This window comes from Labrus bergylta, chromosome 21, assembly GCF_963930695.1.
Source record: "Labrus bergylta chromosome 21, fLabBer1.1, whole genome shotgun sequence".
Lineage (NCBI taxonomy): Eukaryota > Metazoa > Chordata > Actinopteri > Labriformes > Labridae > Labrus > Labrus bergylta.
In genome coordinates this window covers 174,735-191,980 of record NC_089215.1, presented here as the reverse complement: position 1 = coordinate 191,980, position 17,246 = coordinate 174,735, and the positions used below count along the sequence as shown (strand labels likewise).

General features: G+C 42.9%; 1 protein-coding gene across 3 annotated transcripts in view; it reads right to left on the bottom strand.

Annotated features, from left to right (window-relative positions):
• Positions 1–17,246, bottom strand: part of stxbp4 (syntaxin binding protein 4) — a 46,111-nt gene that overhangs the window by 2,464 nt on the left and 26,401 nt on the right. The window contains exons 17-21 of one of the 3 annotated variants that reach the window (XM_065950077.1): positions 14,195–14,374; positions 13,771–13,887; positions 13,445–13,494; positions 8,664–8,828; positions 6,110–8,545 (exon numbers count right to left, since the gene is read on the bottom strand). In XM_065950077.1, the coding sequence (XP_065806149.1) occupies positions 8,684–8,828; positions 13,445–13,494; positions 13,771–13,887; positions 14,195–14,374 (492 nt within the window). In that variant the 3' untranslated portion in view covers positions 6,110–8,545; positions 8,664–8,683. Of the gene's footprint in view, positions 1–6,109; positions 8,546–8,663; positions 8,829–13,444; positions 13,495–13,770; positions 13,888–14,194; positions 14,375–17,246 lie in introns of those variants that run through there. The other 2 variants (XM_065950076.1, XM_065950075.1) reach the window with 2 other exon arrangements.

Sequence of the window (17,246 nt, the reverse complement as noted above, 5' to 3'; positions counted from 1 at the left end):
ATCCAACAAACCCCTGACATGAGGATATTCTGCACAGCTGCCTAAACATGGAGCTGAGACTTAAACAAATCCAGAGACTCTATCCTCTGCCTGGATTTTCATGTTTTCGTTTCTTTTGGTTGATTTGCGATGTTTCTGGACGAGGAGCAAGCGGCAACCTCCAGTGTTGAAACATGAAGCTGATGCTGAAGTGTAAAATCCTGCAGTTCCTGGAGTGTCCACTGGAGGCTGGCTGCAGAAGCACAGGAAGTCACATACACACCCATTCTAAAAAGCCTGTTTTTACAGCAGAGATGAACATGTTTACAGCCTGGTTCAAAAAACCAAATAGGTGTGATTAGCTCATGTCTGGATGGACACACACTGTACGGGGGGTGAATGTTTTGATGACTCATCAGTTTTGATTTGATGAAGGATAAGAGTTATTCACAATAAGGTGTGTAGCTGACCTGATTGACAGGTGGGCGCGGTGTAACGGTTTGTCAGGAGGTTTAAAACCCGCAGCTGGTGTGTTTCCTCCAGCCAATGATAGCAAACGGTTGAGTTTAGAAGTGGATAAAATTCAGCGATCACAGATGCAGACGTAGCAGCAAAGAAGAGAAAACATAATAAGAGTGAGGAGAAACACCAAGTGGATAAAGATCGTCCTAAAACGAGGGTGAACCTTGTGTTGTCTTTTACCCGTGGACGTGGAGTTGGTCTACTTCCTGTTGGACAGGAAGGTGACAAACACCGGAGGTTAGCTTTTGCTAGCATGTGTTAGCTTGCAGTGTAGCTACAAGCAGTAAACGTACACACTACGTCCTGCAGTGGGCGGGGCTTCTGGGGGGGAGGGGCCCAGTCTGAATGTTGTATTTACATTTCTGCTGACTCTGCCTTTAGAGGGTGTTGAACGAATGAATTACCATCATGTGTTAGATGATATAAGATTTATGTTTGAGCTGTAACTTCCCTCAGGACTCTCTTTAATCATCTTTATTTATGAATCCCGTCTTTTCCCCCGTTGTGTCCACGAGGACTCAAACACTCCCATGTTCATGTCATGATGATCTTCATGTATGAACACGGAGACGACAATGTGGTTCTCACCGCTGGAACAAAGACAGCCAATCGGAGCGGGAAGCTGCTTTGTGCGTCTGTGAATACAAAGTGTGAAGCTGTGAGGTACATTTCACAGACCGGGTTTCAGCCGTCACCCTGACGGGAGGGACGGGAGGCCGGTGTCAGGTGGTGAAAACACGTCGGTCAAAGAGGAAGAGACACTGACATGTACATTGATGAAGAGGTCACTTACACGACACAAAAGGTTCCTCGAAAACCTGAAAACATCGACAGGGTACAGTATGTACCTCAGGTGTACTTACCTGTTTGTGACACGTATGCACAGATCATGAACTTCTGTTCCAATGTTTGCAAGGTGATCACAACAGGTCTTCGTTTCATAAAAGCCAAAGCGCCGGCTGGACTTACATCTGACCTGACGCGGAAAGTTAGCGGGTTATATGGTCACATATCGGAGTTAAACCTGCACATGGACTGTTTGAGACTCTCCCCTGCGGTCCATCAAGACCAAAACCTCTCGCCATGAGAACAGTTTCTTCCCCTCTGCTGTCAGCCTGATGACCAATGTCCCTGCCCCCCCTCCCCCTCCTCCCACATAACCCAGACTCTTATCACCCCCACAGTCAGAAACACATCAGAGTAATGTGAACGCTGAAACTGTTCTTTATGTGTTACATTAACGCCCACTGGACTTTAAATGTATTTTCTTCACATGCACTCTGTGAGTAGTTACATACACTGTAAGATTTTTTTTTCTCATAGTCCACTGCACAGCTCCTATATTACACCTTTTGTACATTTAGTGTTTTTTATATTTTACATTTTTAAATTACAGTTTAGTTTTTTATTTTATTATTGTGTCATCCATCCATATGCCCAGCCTACATGTTCTTACATGACTCCATAAATTAAAAAGGTTCCCGGATCAGAGTGCTCTAGGTAAACTATATTCATTCTCAAGAAACAAAAAGAGAAAGCAAGAAGTCAAACTAATCAAACAGAATATCCTGTCTTCTTCTCCAAGCTTTTCAAACTAAAGTTTAAACACATCAAACTGAAACAGCCATTCCAGTTTCTGCACATCTGATTTTACTTCATGAAACAATAATTCTCTTAAATCATCAGATTTTGTACAATGCAAAAGAAAATGGGACTCCAACTCACACATCTCACAGAGTCTGTTTTCTACTGGAAGATTTTTGAATCGACCGACTTCAACGGCCAGAGGGAGAATATATTTTATATATTGTAATATCTTCTTCTTCTGTATTATTTAACTTGTTGCTAGTTCTGCTTTATTTCCTTGTTAATTGTTTAGCACCAATACACCAAGTCAGATTCCTTGTATGTGTAAATGTACTTCGCAATAAACCCAGATTCTGATTCTGATTTAAATTAGCCGATACCGATATTCAAGTGATGTGCTAATATCAACGGATATTATCAGGCGGAGGATGAATCGGTCCGGCTCTACTTTTTGAATCCATCATTCATTAAAGTAACAGAGTTTGCATCGTTTTAAAACACGCTGGATCGCAGAGTGTCCAAACATTTTGATAATTTTGGTTCTGGTGTTGTCGTTTTTACTTCCTGGTTGACTCAGTTATTATTCCTCTCTCAGGTTTTATTTCAAGGTGAGGCAGAACTAGATGTTTGAATACTTCTGCCTGCTTCACTTTTTTAGAACAGAATCTCTAACACTGACTTTATACCTGACCTTGATGTCCTGAATATTGATTTTAATGATTTCTCTCTCTCTCTCTCTTTTCTTTAAACTGGGTCAGTCTGTGTTTTCTTTTCTCTCGGCGGCTCATGCTGAGCTGTAATCGTTGTTATCTAAGATTGAGGCTGTGGTCACTTTAAGAGCGATCATGTGCCTGATTTAATCTGTCAGGGCTGCACAGAGGCCACGGCTCCTGCAACCGTCTCCGTGGAAACGCACATTTACACACCATCACGCTCCCGTCATTTAATTAACTCCTCGGAGCGTCGTTATTAAAGTCTGCTGAGAGTGGAACATGAAGAGGTCACACGTCGACGGAGTCCAAGTGTTCACAGAAAACATGTTTAATATTCATTCTGATTTCTTAGAATCTCGTTGATTTAAAAGGTAAACAAAAGATTGTGCTGTAAATATCAGTAAATGAACGGCTGTGTTGTTGCTGAGGAGCTCAACTCTTTTTAATTGTCATTATTACTTTAATAAAATCCTTCAGCATCACAATGGAGGAGCTTTAAAAGAACTTTAATTTTGGATTTTATCCGGGCAGGACTGACGATCTGGACCACCCAACAGTGTTTTTGTCTGTCCCAATCGAAACGTTAAGCCCCTCCCCCATCACGCCTGACACAAACTAATTGTGCATTCCAGTGACGTCACACCTGAGTTTCAGTTTCGAGTTGGAAACAAGTCGGACAAGCAACATGGACGCCTCCAGGAGAACCTTCTTTATGAGAAAATAACACAACAACATGTCGACAGAGAGAACCGTCAGGACATCGATCTCATTGATTTAATAAGTCTAAAAGAGGACACTTTCTGGGGCCGTCATTGGATAATCAGCTGTCTGATCAGCCAATTGCATGGCGTCCCCTCTCTCTTTTCAGAAAGGCGATTGTTGATGTCACCGGCGCTCTTTTCTAAATGTTTGATATTCCCCCTAGTTTTCTCTTCTACCCTCGTCCTCCTCGCTCTTCGCTGATCAGGAAATAAACGATCTCAAATATAAAACATGCAGTAAAAAGTAACGGAGCAATGTCGCTCATACAGCGGCCGTTATTAACAGACTGTTGTCATGGAGACAGGACGGACTGCCAGCGCTTTTCTGCCTGGTGGTCATGGGGCCTAATGGTCCCCATCTGACACCCAATCACGTTGCTTTATTTATTCTGTCAACGCTCAGATTTCAAAATCTCCGAAAACAACCACAACAAGAAGTCCTTCTGTCCAGTCCGATATCCATGTTTTCCATAATCTGAAATATATTCACTCTCCAAACTGAGCTGCAGTCGGTGACGCGGTCAGATCTCCGGTGTTTGTAAAATCTCAGTCTGCGAGCTGCCAACATGTCGTCTTTGGATGTGAGTCGTCTTTTGACAGTCTTCGTGTGTTTAAGGCGTTAGAGAACATCCGTTAAATGTGTTATTAAATGTCAGAGTCAGCCGGTTTTGTCCCCTCGTTTCTAAATGTTAGAGTAGTGAGTCATTCATGATGACTGAAAGATTTCATCCTAAAGGTTTTTATTAAACATGTCGGGGGAGAGAAAGCTAACCCACACAGCATTTATTAAACCTGAGAGTGTGTGTGTGTGTGTGTGTGTGTGTGTGTGTGTGTGTGTGTGTGTCATTGAGTGAGGGTAACAAAGGTTCCTGCAGTTAAAGGCTTTACCATTTAAAAGGTGAACTCGTCGCCAGGCAACTAGGGATTTGATGAAGACGGGCTTCAGGTGATGTTACACACACACACACACACACACACACACACACACACACACTGACCTACTTTCTGCGTCTTGTTTTTATCTCTAACAGGACACGATGGAGGAGGATGGAGGACGTCTGTGAAGCTGCATCGCTGCTGTTCATTATGTAAGTGAGCCCACGTCCCCCCCCCGAGGGAAATTGGGCAACTGTGTTACAGATGCACATCTCGCTGCTTAAAACAAACGCTGTCACATAAAGTTAAACGTCTGTGCGCGTTTAAAAACATAATCGGGGATATTTTACCAGTCAAAAAACAGCTGCCACTACCAGGCTGAAAGCGTGAACACACCGCCTGCGTCGGGTTATTTCAACGTTTGAAGGGAGAAGATGTTTGATTTCATAGACTAGACGCTGCCTTTAAAAGTCTGCTCTCTTAATGCCCAGACAGAACAAGAAGCTTTTATTAGAGAGATAGGACAGTGGATAGAGTTGGCAATCAGGGAGAGAGAGAGTGGGGAATGACATGCGGGAAAAGAGCCACAGGTTGGATTTGAACCTGGCCCGCCCGCTTGGAAGACTACAGCCTCTGTACATGGGGCGCACACTATCCACTGTGCCACCAATCTAGATACTTCTAATTGAGAATAATGTTCTTTGTAAACTGATAAAAAGTTGAAGTCTTCTACTTGCTTTTGTCACTTCCTTTTTTTTGTATGTGATGTTTTGATCCAGCAGATGTCGCCCTTGAGCTCCAGCATGAAAACAAAACAACTCGTACTGCATTGTTGTGTTAGCATGCTAATGCTAGCGATCTTTATTATGCTGGTATCTTCACACTGCATGTAAATTTACCTGAAATGAGCGTGATCTAGAAACACAGTTAAGCAGTGAGTACAGTATGTTATTCTTCTTTTCTCTAGTCCCTCAATTAAACAACTTTTATACACGAGGGGAGGAGTCAGCCGGCCGTCCCGGCGATGTAAACAAAGTGAAGATAGGACTCTGAAAACACCCATTGTAGACAGTCATGACTCACAGGGTTATTTTCAGAGGATATACTTGATTTCCACATTTAAGTGAGAAAAATCACATTTAAAGACTTTAACAGCCAATCAGAGAGATTCCTCTCACCGACTGAGGCTGATTCAAAATGTCGAATTGGCCCAAAAAAAGGCTGACGGGAAGCGAGGGAGCTGGACACACCACAAAAACTAGGGCGACGAGCTCCTTGGCGTCTCAAGGCCTTTACGAGGTGACGTTTGATTCTGTGGCACAGAGACGACGTGGAGACGGACACCATGTTTGTTTTTCTTCTGGAGTCTCGTTTGATTACTGGAGTCTCAGTAAGATCCAGTTTCTGTGAAGTAGTTACTACAAACTGCAGGTGTGTGGTCTGGCAGTCTGGCCGAGTCGCCTCGTGTGTGCGTTTGGAGAGTTATTTGAACCTGTCCTCATGTCTGTGGTCTCTCAGGTTTTTAAAGTCGTCTCGCGTGTAGCCAGCTGTAGGGCGTCTCTAAAGGTCATCAACTGTAGCCCACTTCAAACCAAATCCATACAGCTGCTTCAGTCTTTAAATAACGAGGACAGTGAACTGATATTTGATCTCTTTACAAAGAAGAACTCGTCATATGTACAGTTTTTTATTCAGAATATTTACTCAGAAAAAAAAAAGATTAAATACACACAGCAGATAACTCCTTCAATCAGTGCTGGTATCAGACCGTTACGGCTGCATTCCAATATGAATATATCACAGTTTCTTCACGTCCCTCCTGACCTCATGTCGGAGGGTGACCTTCCCAGCGTTTCTCCTCCCTCTTTGATGATGAAGCTTTGTTTAGCTCGCTAATCTACAGCACGAACACGAGCATGGAGGCGCTCGAACACAAAGCTAACAGTGAAAACAGAGACTGACACAGAGCTACCGTACGTTATTTTCTAACTCGCTCTGAAACTGAACGCTAGCTACAGTAAACAACAACCTTATGATACTGAGACGTTGAAGCTTCTATTGCTTGTTAAATGAAGGTGTTTATTGACAGAGGTTCACGCCAGGTCTAAAGGACTACATCAATGTTTTGGGGAAAGTTTCCTCAGATACCCAGAATGTGACGAGAATTTAGGCACTATCTCTGTTTCTGATGAATGCTAACACTTTTAGCTTAAAGTATATTAGCCGAGAATCCAACCAGCAGCTGCTTAAAAGAAGGAGGGGGAGGGGCAGTGACGTCGTCTATTGGTTTGTTGCCTGTTTGACATTTTGACCAACACCATATTGGTTTTCTGGAGCCAGAAGGGACCATAGTGTGAAGAGAAGGTGGAGCAATGGGTTAGCAAATGAAAAGGCTAACTGCTAATTTCCACACAGTCTTTGCACGCCGCAGTGCCGTTCACTGCCTCTCTAGTCAATGCTCCTGTTTCGCTGCTCGGTTTCAAATACGCACCGAGTCTATTTTCGACAGAGCCCGCTGCAAGCAGGAAGTCAGATGGTTGTTTTGAAGTACAATTTCAAAATAAAACACTATATACAGACCTTGGATCGTACGTTCCATCACCTTCTCAACATTACGTAAAAACAGGCACCGTATGAACAACAAAGCAACATGTTGTTTGCAAGTTTTTTTTCTATTTATTCCCGTGTGATCTTGTTGCTCTCCTGTGATCTCGTGGACCCGTTTGTACAGCTGCTAATGGTTGCGCTCATGCTCCAGGAAATGGACCCAGTGGGGCAGGGTGCACAAACCGTGTTTCTGATGGAACGCACCGACTATTTGTAAATCGCGGCGGTTGGATATAGAGCTTGAGAGCTTAGTTGCATAGGTGAAATACTTCAGGTAGTTTATTCCAAAGGCAGATTAAAATGATAAAACTATGCCTCTTAAAAGTGCTTAGGCCTTGCTACAAAAACAGCCTCCATTTTGGCTCTGTTTCCTCAAAGGTAAAGGGCTTGAATGCAGCATTGATTTCATGACTTCTCATCACATAATAAAGTGATTGATGGACAAAACTTTTAAACGTTCATGTAGTCCTTTAACCGTGCGTCGGTCTCCTTCCAGTGTTTCAACCTGCACAGACTAACAGTCGGGTCTGATTCACTAAAGGATTATGCGGCTTCTGCGCCTGAACGAAAGACTCAAAAGGAAACCGTCTATTTTAACAAAACACACACACAAAGGGTTAACTGCACTCCTGAGTGGGCTTTAGAGCAGAAAGTGCACCAGTGCAGTTTGTGCGTCTTTAAATGATCCATCATGTGGTCATTAGGGGGAAAAAATCAGCCTCATTTTAGAAAGCGTCTAATTTACTACCAGCGGTGCTACAAGCCACGCACTGTTAGAGTGGAGAAATTACCATCGGCTGAGAGTTGCCGGTAACTGCGCCGCAGTGTTTTTATAAGAGATGTGACGTCTCTGTGTGCCTTCAAAATAAAAGCTCTGTAAATAAAGTCAGTAAATATGACTGTTATTAATATAACCAGGGGTTGAATCGGTCCGGGGCTGTCAGCGTCTCCACACTCCACATGTGTGAAGACACCCTGGAGCCGTTACCATGACGACCATGGGAATGTTGTTTGTCTTTAAGTCGACCTTTCTCGCTCTGTTGAGGGAGGAATCTCACATGTTTAGAGCGTGTCCTCTTGATAAAGTTTCTCATCATCTTTATGTGGAAAGAACTGAGCTCTGTCAGTGTGAGAGTGCAGCTCCATGACTGATGCATGATATTAGGAGCTTTTATTTGCTGAATCCATTCTTTGTGAATCAGGCCCTCTCTGAACTAACAATCACTTGACCTGTGTGTTTCTTTTCAGTTTACAACACTGGAATAAAAACCGTAGTTTATTGCCTATTGACTACTCAGAAACTATGAAGTGATAATTGCGCTGGTTGACGATAAACAGAGTTTCATGCAGAGTTAAGACAAGAGTCCGTAGCTAGCAGGTTCTGAGGAGATGAGGAGTTGTCGGGGGAGAGAGAGTTCGGTTTGACGGTGTTCGGTCTGTTTCCTGCTGACATCTCAGAGCGTCCTGACATTGTGCCGTCGATCCTCTAGAAGGTCAGCACTGAAACGGGGAGGACAGGAACAACAACAGGTTGCAGGATCAGTTTGGTTTCATCCAGCGGGACTCTTCATGCAGGGCGGCTTAGAAACACAGAGGAGGAGGAGGAGGACGTGCAGACCTGCATGCGTGGAGCTGAGATCACTTACAGTCAACCTCCAGGATGGCTCTGACAGTCCGTGTGAGCTCCTTTGCCTCCTGAGCGAGCGTGGCTGAAGTCCATGGAGTTTTCTTGTAACGAGGAGGGAGGCCTTGAGACGACACTCCGACTTTAACGTCTCCAGAGCTGCACAAAGAGAGAGCGTACAATCATGTTAATGATATGTCATTGATACTACTGACGACTACAATGAAGAGTGTTCAAGGACGAAAAGAAAACACTGATACAGATAATATACAGATAATATACAGATAATATATGTCTTGAATTGGGGGGGTTTCACATTAGGGACCCGAGACCAGATCTGAGCACCAAAGTTCTGTTCATGTGATCAGTGTGAACACGAGCTCCTCGGCTGATCCCATTTCTCCTCTGCAAGTGTGGACCCAGGGGTGTCTCAAAATGATCCCAGAAGGATAACCACAAAATCGCAATAGCGATAGATTGGAAAGGGGAGAAAAAACAACAAAACTGTATAGAGCCACAACAGGCTTCCTAACCTAAATAATGCATAATGGCTCAAAACCAAAATTGTCCAGGAGACCCAGAAAACACTAAACAAAAAGCAAAGGCTTCCTGGGAGACCTTTGATAACACAAAAGGCTGGAGTAGCCACAAAACTATCCAGCACCTCAAGTTATACTCTGGGAGACCGGCAACGGAAATCTTATGTAGAAAGTTCTTAGTTGGTGTTTATAGATACACACAGATACACAACCTCTCACTACCTCTGAAGGTGAGATAATGAGTCAGCACAGAACACTGGAGACTTGGGCCCATTCTGAATATCCACAGTTCAGTAGTCAGTACTTTTCAGTAGGAGTTTCAGTAGACTGAACTCTCGTGGTCATTCAGTGGTCATTTTTTGGGTCCACCTCAGTATACTGAACATTTCAGTATGGATACTAACTTCCTGGTTTCATGCAGTATGGATCGGATGAATCCTTTCAGGAAATGAATTGTATTTTACCCACAATGCTGTGCGAAATTAAACGTAAATTGTCACTTTATGTCCGCCTCCAAATCAAAACAAACGAGTGTGGATTAATTTAATCAGTTTTTAATCTAGAGTTAAAGTCCCGACTGAAATCACTACTTTAAATTAACAACAGAAAATATAACAAATGTCTGCATTATTATAAAACCTTTCCCCCCTCTATTTAAATAAAGATTTCTATTTAAATAATGATTTCTATTTAAATAATGATTTCTCTATTTAAATAATGATTTCTATTTAAATAATGATTTCTCTATTTAAATAATGATTTCTATTTAAATAATGATTTCTATTTAAATAATGATTTCTCTATTTAAATAATGATTTCTATTTAAATAATGATTTCTCTATTTAAATAATGATTTCTCTATTTAAATAATGATTTCTATTTAAATAATGATTTCACTATTTAAATAATGATTTCTCTATTTAAATAATGATTTCTCTATTTAAATAATGATTTCTATTTAAATAATGATTTCTCTATTTAAATAATGATTTCTCTATTTAAATAATGATTTCTATTTAAATAATGATTTCTATTTAAATAATGATTTCTCTATTTAAATAATGATTTCTCTATTTAAATAATGATTTCTATTTAAACAATGATTTCACTCTTTAAATGTGTCTTTATTGTTTATTTTATATTCTGTATATTACTGTCTTTCATTTGTACTTTTCTTTATGAAGGCTACTGTATGTTATTTAGTTATAATCTTTTTTTTATTTTTTTTAAAGATTTATTTATGGGCTTTTTGTGCTTTTAATGGAGAGATAGGACAGTGGATAGAGTCTGAAATCAGGGAAAGAGAGAGAGAGAGAGAGAGGGGAATGACATGCAGGAAGGAGGCCACAGGTGGGATGTGAACCCGGGCCACCCGCTTGAGACGACAGCCTCCATACATGGGGCGCGCGCACTAACCACTGCGCCACCAGCGCCCTGTTATTTAATATTTTACTTGATTTACATTGTGATATTGTTTTTTGTTTACCTGACTGTATTTGCACATTACTCTTCTTGAATAAAGAAGAACAAAAAAATACAAAAAAACGGGTGAATGCGGCCTGTTCGGGAAACGTAAATGACGTAATTTCTGCCTACTGTGTGCGCCTACTGAACAGTAGGTACTAAACAGTATACAGCACAGATAGTAAGTACTGATTACTGACAGATTGAAGAGGTACTTGACAATTCAGATACAGCGAGTTTGTACCGGGTTGTAAACATGTCAGTTGTGCTGTGAAGTTAAAACTTTAATATTCCTCATGATGATGACGATGTTTAATCTGAGCCACCTCCAGTGATGCCACATTTAAATCTGATGTGAAAGTTTCAACCTGCTGAAGTGACCGTATGGTGACGGCAGTAAACTCTGCTGAGCTCTCTCCTGAAACTCAGACGGGACTTCAGGTCTTCATTATTCGTCTCGTCTCTGCACAATGAGGCGTTCTTTGCTTTATCATCATGGCGCCGTCTAATGGGTGTAATGAGAGCGGTATTCAGCGTCAACAACAAAAAGCCATTAACAGGAGAGAAAGAGCTTTTTATGACTCCACAGAAAGGAAGAGACGTGCGACCTCGATGAACAGCCTTCATTCTGCTCACAAACAGGACGACAGGTGAGGAACCTTTTTTTTTTAAAGCTGAAGGGGTCCTGAAGTTACGTAAGAGCAGCCGAGGTGTCCTACTGACCTGGTCTGGAATAAAAGGAAACCTGGGCAGGAGGTGCCACAGCTGGGTGACTTAACCACACAACCGATTGACCTGATTTACAGACGGACTTGCACAACCGACCTGTAGGTGCAGGTAACTCGTGATGTTACGCTCGACGAAATAACAGATCGGACATGAGACGGAGAGAAAAAACAAAAGACCAGAATGGAGGACAGAGAGAGAGAGACTCTGATTACACAAACAAAATATAAAAGGAAAACGTAATCGAAACAGGACGGATTAAAAAAACAAGAGCAGTAAAGATAAAGACAGAAAGGAAGGACTTAAGGAGACGAAGAAGGAAGGAAAAAGGAAGGACATAGGGACAGATCAAAGGATAAAGAAAAGAGAGGAGAGGAGGAGCAGAGAGGAAGAAAGGAAATGTTTTCAAGAGGAAACAAAGGAAGCAACAGAAGAAAGAGGAAGCTGAGAATGAAGACTGGTTAAAGGGAAAGGAACAAATATGGACGAGGGAAAAGAGGAAAAAAGAAGGTTAGAACGACATTTGAAGGATGGAAGGAGAACGGAAAGCAGCAAAATATTATGAGAAAAGTCCATCCTCTCCGTCTTCTGCCTGCTCCACTTTTCAGAAAATGTGTGCTCAAACAGGCCGTTTGGAGATTTTCCCTTCATGACATCACAAAGGGCAGTAGCCCCTCCCCCAGGTGGGTGACACTCCCACAGCTAGGTGTTTGTTCTGCCCTCTGAGTCTGCCTTCTCACCGTAAACAATAGGACATGGAGAGAGAAAGACCGAGACACTCAAGCACTTCCAGAGAGGGGGCGTGGTCATACACAGCTCATTTACATATTTAAAGGTACAGACACAGAAACAGCCTGTTCTGAGCAGGGCTGAAATAGAGGGGTTTATAGACATGATCAAATACAGGATCAGAGTGGATTTAGAAAGCCCCTCTAATGGGACTGTAGAGTAAAACAAATATGGCGGAGGAGGATAGATTCGGACTTCTTTTAAATGTCGACTCACAAAGAAAGAAGTTAAACTCTGAAAAAAGACACAGAGATGGCGTGACGTTGTCGCTGTTTTTCATTCTTCAGTCGTCTCGTATATCAGAATGTTTTTTTTAATAGGATGGCTTAAAGAAGGGGAATGCAGCCAAAAGTCACCCAGATAATCGTGTAGTTTCTACCAGGCTTTAGATAGAGTTACATCAAGTCCAAAATGACGACTGCCACAGTTGGGCTTCAAAACGCCTCAGGCAGAGACACCATCATGTTTTATACACTCTATGGTTCTCCTTAGTGTTCTTCTTCTTCTTCTTCTTCTTCTTCTTCTTCTTCTTCTTCTTCTTCTGTGGTGTTAAATGTTTAAATGAAATCTTCTCGGTGTGACCTCTCACCGTCTCTCAGGTCGAGTCATTTCATAACGCTTATTATCTAAGCTAACTGCTGGCTTACCTGGGCTGAAGTGGGCCAAGCTGGACCACCGAGTGTGTGTGTGTGTGTGTGTCTGTGTGTGTGTGTGTGTGTGTGTGTGTGTGTGTGTGTGTGTGTGTGTGTGTGTGTGTGTGTGTGTGTGTGTGTGTGTGTGTCTGTGTTCAACTGTGTGTGTTCAACTGTGTGTGTTCAACTGTGTGTGTGTGTGTGTGTGTGTGTGTGTGTGTGTGTGTGTGTGTGTGTGTGTGTGTGTCAGGGCTAATGGGCTCTGCTCTCTGCAGGAGTTCTCATTATGTAACTCTAATGATGGTGTCGGGGTCAGACAATAACACACACACACACACACACACACACACACACACACACACACACACACACACACACACACACACACACACACACACACACAAACACAGAAACTTACTCATAACACACAAACATCCACTCGAGCTGCAGATATGGTGGTTGCTAACGGCAACCAGTTTAGCAGCTCGCAGTCACTGAATGTGACTCATTAGCATAGCCACCGTGTTTCTAACGATCAGCAGGCTTACAAGTACTGTAACTCCCCCAAACCCCCCACCCCACCCCCCCTCTCTGTTTCTATTACACACACACACACGCGCGCTACCTGTGGCTTTTCATTGGTCCGTGACTTTCGAGCAGGAATTCTTGAACGTTCTGCAGAAACAAAACAAACAGAAAATGAAAACATTTATCAGCAGTTTGTAGAAAACGTTCTCGATTCTGTCTCATTAATGAAACGTGTGCACGCCTGTGGTTCGCACATTAATGAGTAATCAGTGTTGATAAATCTCACATGTCCTGAACCGGCGAGCTCGTGCAGGTTCGAGGACACGTGCGTTCAGAAATGCAGCCAATAAACCATTTATGGTAACGACACACCCCTTTAAACAAAACTTAAATGAGGGCCCTCGTGTTTGATTTTTTTTTTACCTCCACAAAGCTCAGCAGCTTCCCCGTTGACATCTCAAAACCCTTTTTGGCCGCTTCGCTCTTCCGTAGTTGACACTCCAGGACGACTACTCTCTTCTTCAGCTCCTCCGTCTCCTCCTGCGGGAAGAATCAGAAGAATCAGAAGAATCAGAACAGTCAGAACAGTCAGAACTCTCTCCACTGTCCTATCTCTACAATAAAGGCACAAAAAGCCCGCCAAAAATAAATCTTTGAAAACAATGGAGTTGCCCCCTGCTGGCCATTAGAAAGAATGCCAGTTTATGCATGGCCAACTGACATGTTTTAACCACCAGGGGGAGCATATAGAGTAACATTTTTATTTTATTTATTTTAAAAGTTTTTTGAAATAAATCAAAGGCCAAACCAGGTGAGCTTTCTGGCTCACCCTCACTACGTCTGTCACCTTATTGGTTGACGCGGGTTGCTCCACCCTCTGTGTCTTTAGCTCTGCGATCTCGGCCTCCAGCAGGTGGATCACTTCCTCGTAGTCCATCTCCATCCCCCTCGCCTGCTTCTGAGCCGCCTCCGCCAGTTGGATCCGAGTCCTCAGAGCCCGACTATCCTCCGTTCCCACTTTGACCTCCTGGAACAATAAAAAAGGATAAAGGGAGGCGGGGTTTAGAATCTTTGGTTCCAAGTAGTGAACAGAGAACTCAGCGGAGCCTCTGTGGTGCGTTCAGGGCCTTTTTCCGGTGTCAGGATGCGTTGAAGTGATGAAACTTGGCGTTCAGCCTGAGGGACGTTTTTCCTGGATGAGCAGGCTGGGGAGTCGTGTTCCGGCAGGACTCGCACAGACCTGTCAGCGCTCTGCATTTTTCTGTTTTTTTGATAAGGTCAGCGACATGTGAAGGCAACATCACGCACAGATATGAACAATGTGTCGAAAAAAAAACAGTCATGTAAACCTCTGTCCATTTTGGAAAATGACTCAAAATGAATAAAATCAAGTCTCAAGGTTGTGTTTTTTCTTGGTTGCCATTTTTCACATCCAAAAAATCTACAACAATCTGTTATTATTATTATATCATGTAGATTAAACTCGGATACATCAGCTCATCTGTAAACATATTCTCTTCCTCAGGTCGGTTTCACCCGGTCGTCATGACTACGGTCAACACGGAGGTCGTTTTCACAGGAGGGGGGAGTAGCAGAGAGCACTCCCGTGATTCCCCGCCAGCCTCCACGTCATCTTTTTGTTATTGTAGTGAGAGCCCCCTGGTGGTGGAGTTTACATAATGTATCTTTAAACCTGCGGTCCAATATTTAATTTTTTAATTGCATTGGTCACAAACTTAACGAGCTTATTCTTTATTCTTCAGGTGATTTAAATGACTTGAACTCCGTTACTAAAGTAAAAAGGCGGTTTGAGTTTTAGTCAGCAGTCCATCTGGCTCCTACACTTTCTCTACCGTCAGTGTGTGTGTGTGTGTGTGTGTGTGTGTGTGTGTGTGTGTGAGGCTAAGAGGGAAACCAGTTACATAACTGTCACGATGGAGAAACAGACACCCACAACGTTTAGACACAGTAACACCTCTATACTGGGAAACAACCACTCCCAGTACTGTTGGCTCACTGGAAACCAGTAACTTAAATCGTTCAGCTGTGAAATAAACACCGCAGAGCCGCAGAGTCAAGTGATCAAAGATAAAAGGATGAGGATGTCAAAGTTTTTAACCCTAAGATGGTACAGAACAAAACGCTAGACTGACACATGACCCTCATTTAAAGTTTTTCTCTCGTTCAATAAAAGGAAATATTAATGAAGATGTTTTACTTCAATCATAAACATCTAAATATTTAAATATGAAAACAGCTCTTTGAAGAGATTCTGCAGCTCTGACGATGTGACCTCATAAACAGAAACACGCCTCAATATGAAGATTCAAACTGAGCCTCGTCTCTCCTCCTGTGGTGCTGTCATATGTGAGGAGAGCTAACAGGAGACACACACACACACACACACACACACACACACACACACACACACACACACACACACACACACACACACACACACACACACACACACACACACACACACACACACACACACACACACAGGGAGTGAGAGCAGTCCATCTGTTACCTTCCCTTTTCTCAGCCGAGCAGCTTCACGCCATCTTTAAATTCTGCAAATCACTGTTGCAAGAAAAAAGTCAGTGTGTGTGTGTTTGTTTTTGTATAAAAGTGATAAAAACAAAAGAGCAAACACACACACACACACACACACACACACACACATAACTCCAGTCTCAACATGTGGAGCAAATTAACAAGAACTCAACAGTCTAAAAACGTTTCTCATCTTTTCTCGTGTCTGTAATCAATTTTTTAAAGCCTAAATTTAAAAGTGCTGTTGTTTACGGTGAGAAGTCAGACTCAGAGGGCAGAACAAACACCTAGCTGTGGGAGTGTCACCCACCTGGGGGAGGGGCTACTGCCCTTTGTGATGTCATGAAGGGAAAATCTCCAAACGGCCTGTTTGAGCACACATTTTCTGAAAAGTGGAGCAGGCAGAAGACAGAGAGGATGGACTTTTCTCATCATTGGGGGGTTTGTAGACTAGAGACACATGTTAGAGTTAGAGGAACATGGAGAAGAGGATTTTATAAAATATGTGACCTGTGAATGTTTTGCAGAAGATTTGATTGATGTCTGTTATCATGAATCGAGGGTGTGGGGGCACATCGTCAGCGTCGCTGTGTGAGAACATCACAGAAAAGAGGTCACAGTCCAGGTTGAAATTATTTTTTCAACCTGAGACGATTTGGGCAACAGGTGGAGGGTGTGTGTGTGTGTGTGTGTGTGTGTGTGTGTGTGTGTGTGTGTGTGTGTGTGTGTGATCGGCCTCGTCTTGTTGAGTAACTAATGGATCCCAGCAGGAGCCCCCCCTCCTCCCGCTGTGGCCCCTGAGGCCTCCCCGTCTTGCAGCTTTATAACGAGGCAGTGTGCAACCCCTGTTCAGACCTCCCGCTCTGCAGGTACAGATGACATAAAGAAATAGAGCGCTGCTCGCTGTGGTCAGACTGTACAAACTGGAAGAACAAAAGAGCAGCGCGGGGTTCTGTTTCATCCTGAACCTGAGAGTCGGAGGGGTTTTCTGCTCCTCGCACTGAGAATATGACGCTCTTTGTTGCATTTATGTTTGTTTCTTGCATTGTTTGAGTGTTATGTAATACTAATGTCTCCATCTCTCAGCTGCTGATTTCACTAAGAGCCATGAGAGTGCCGGTAAAATGTCATCCTTAAGAGGAAAGGATAATACATGCACTCTTTGGTATTCAGCACAAATCCACCTCTCACTAAAAGCTTCTCAAAGCTGAGGCTCTGGAGAGAGTCGTTCCTTTACTTTAGAGAAATGTGAAAGTCTAAAGGTGGATGTTTCACATTAAAACCACATGTAAAGAACAAACACACGAATAACTATTTTGCTTCTTCAACAAAACTTTGGTAAG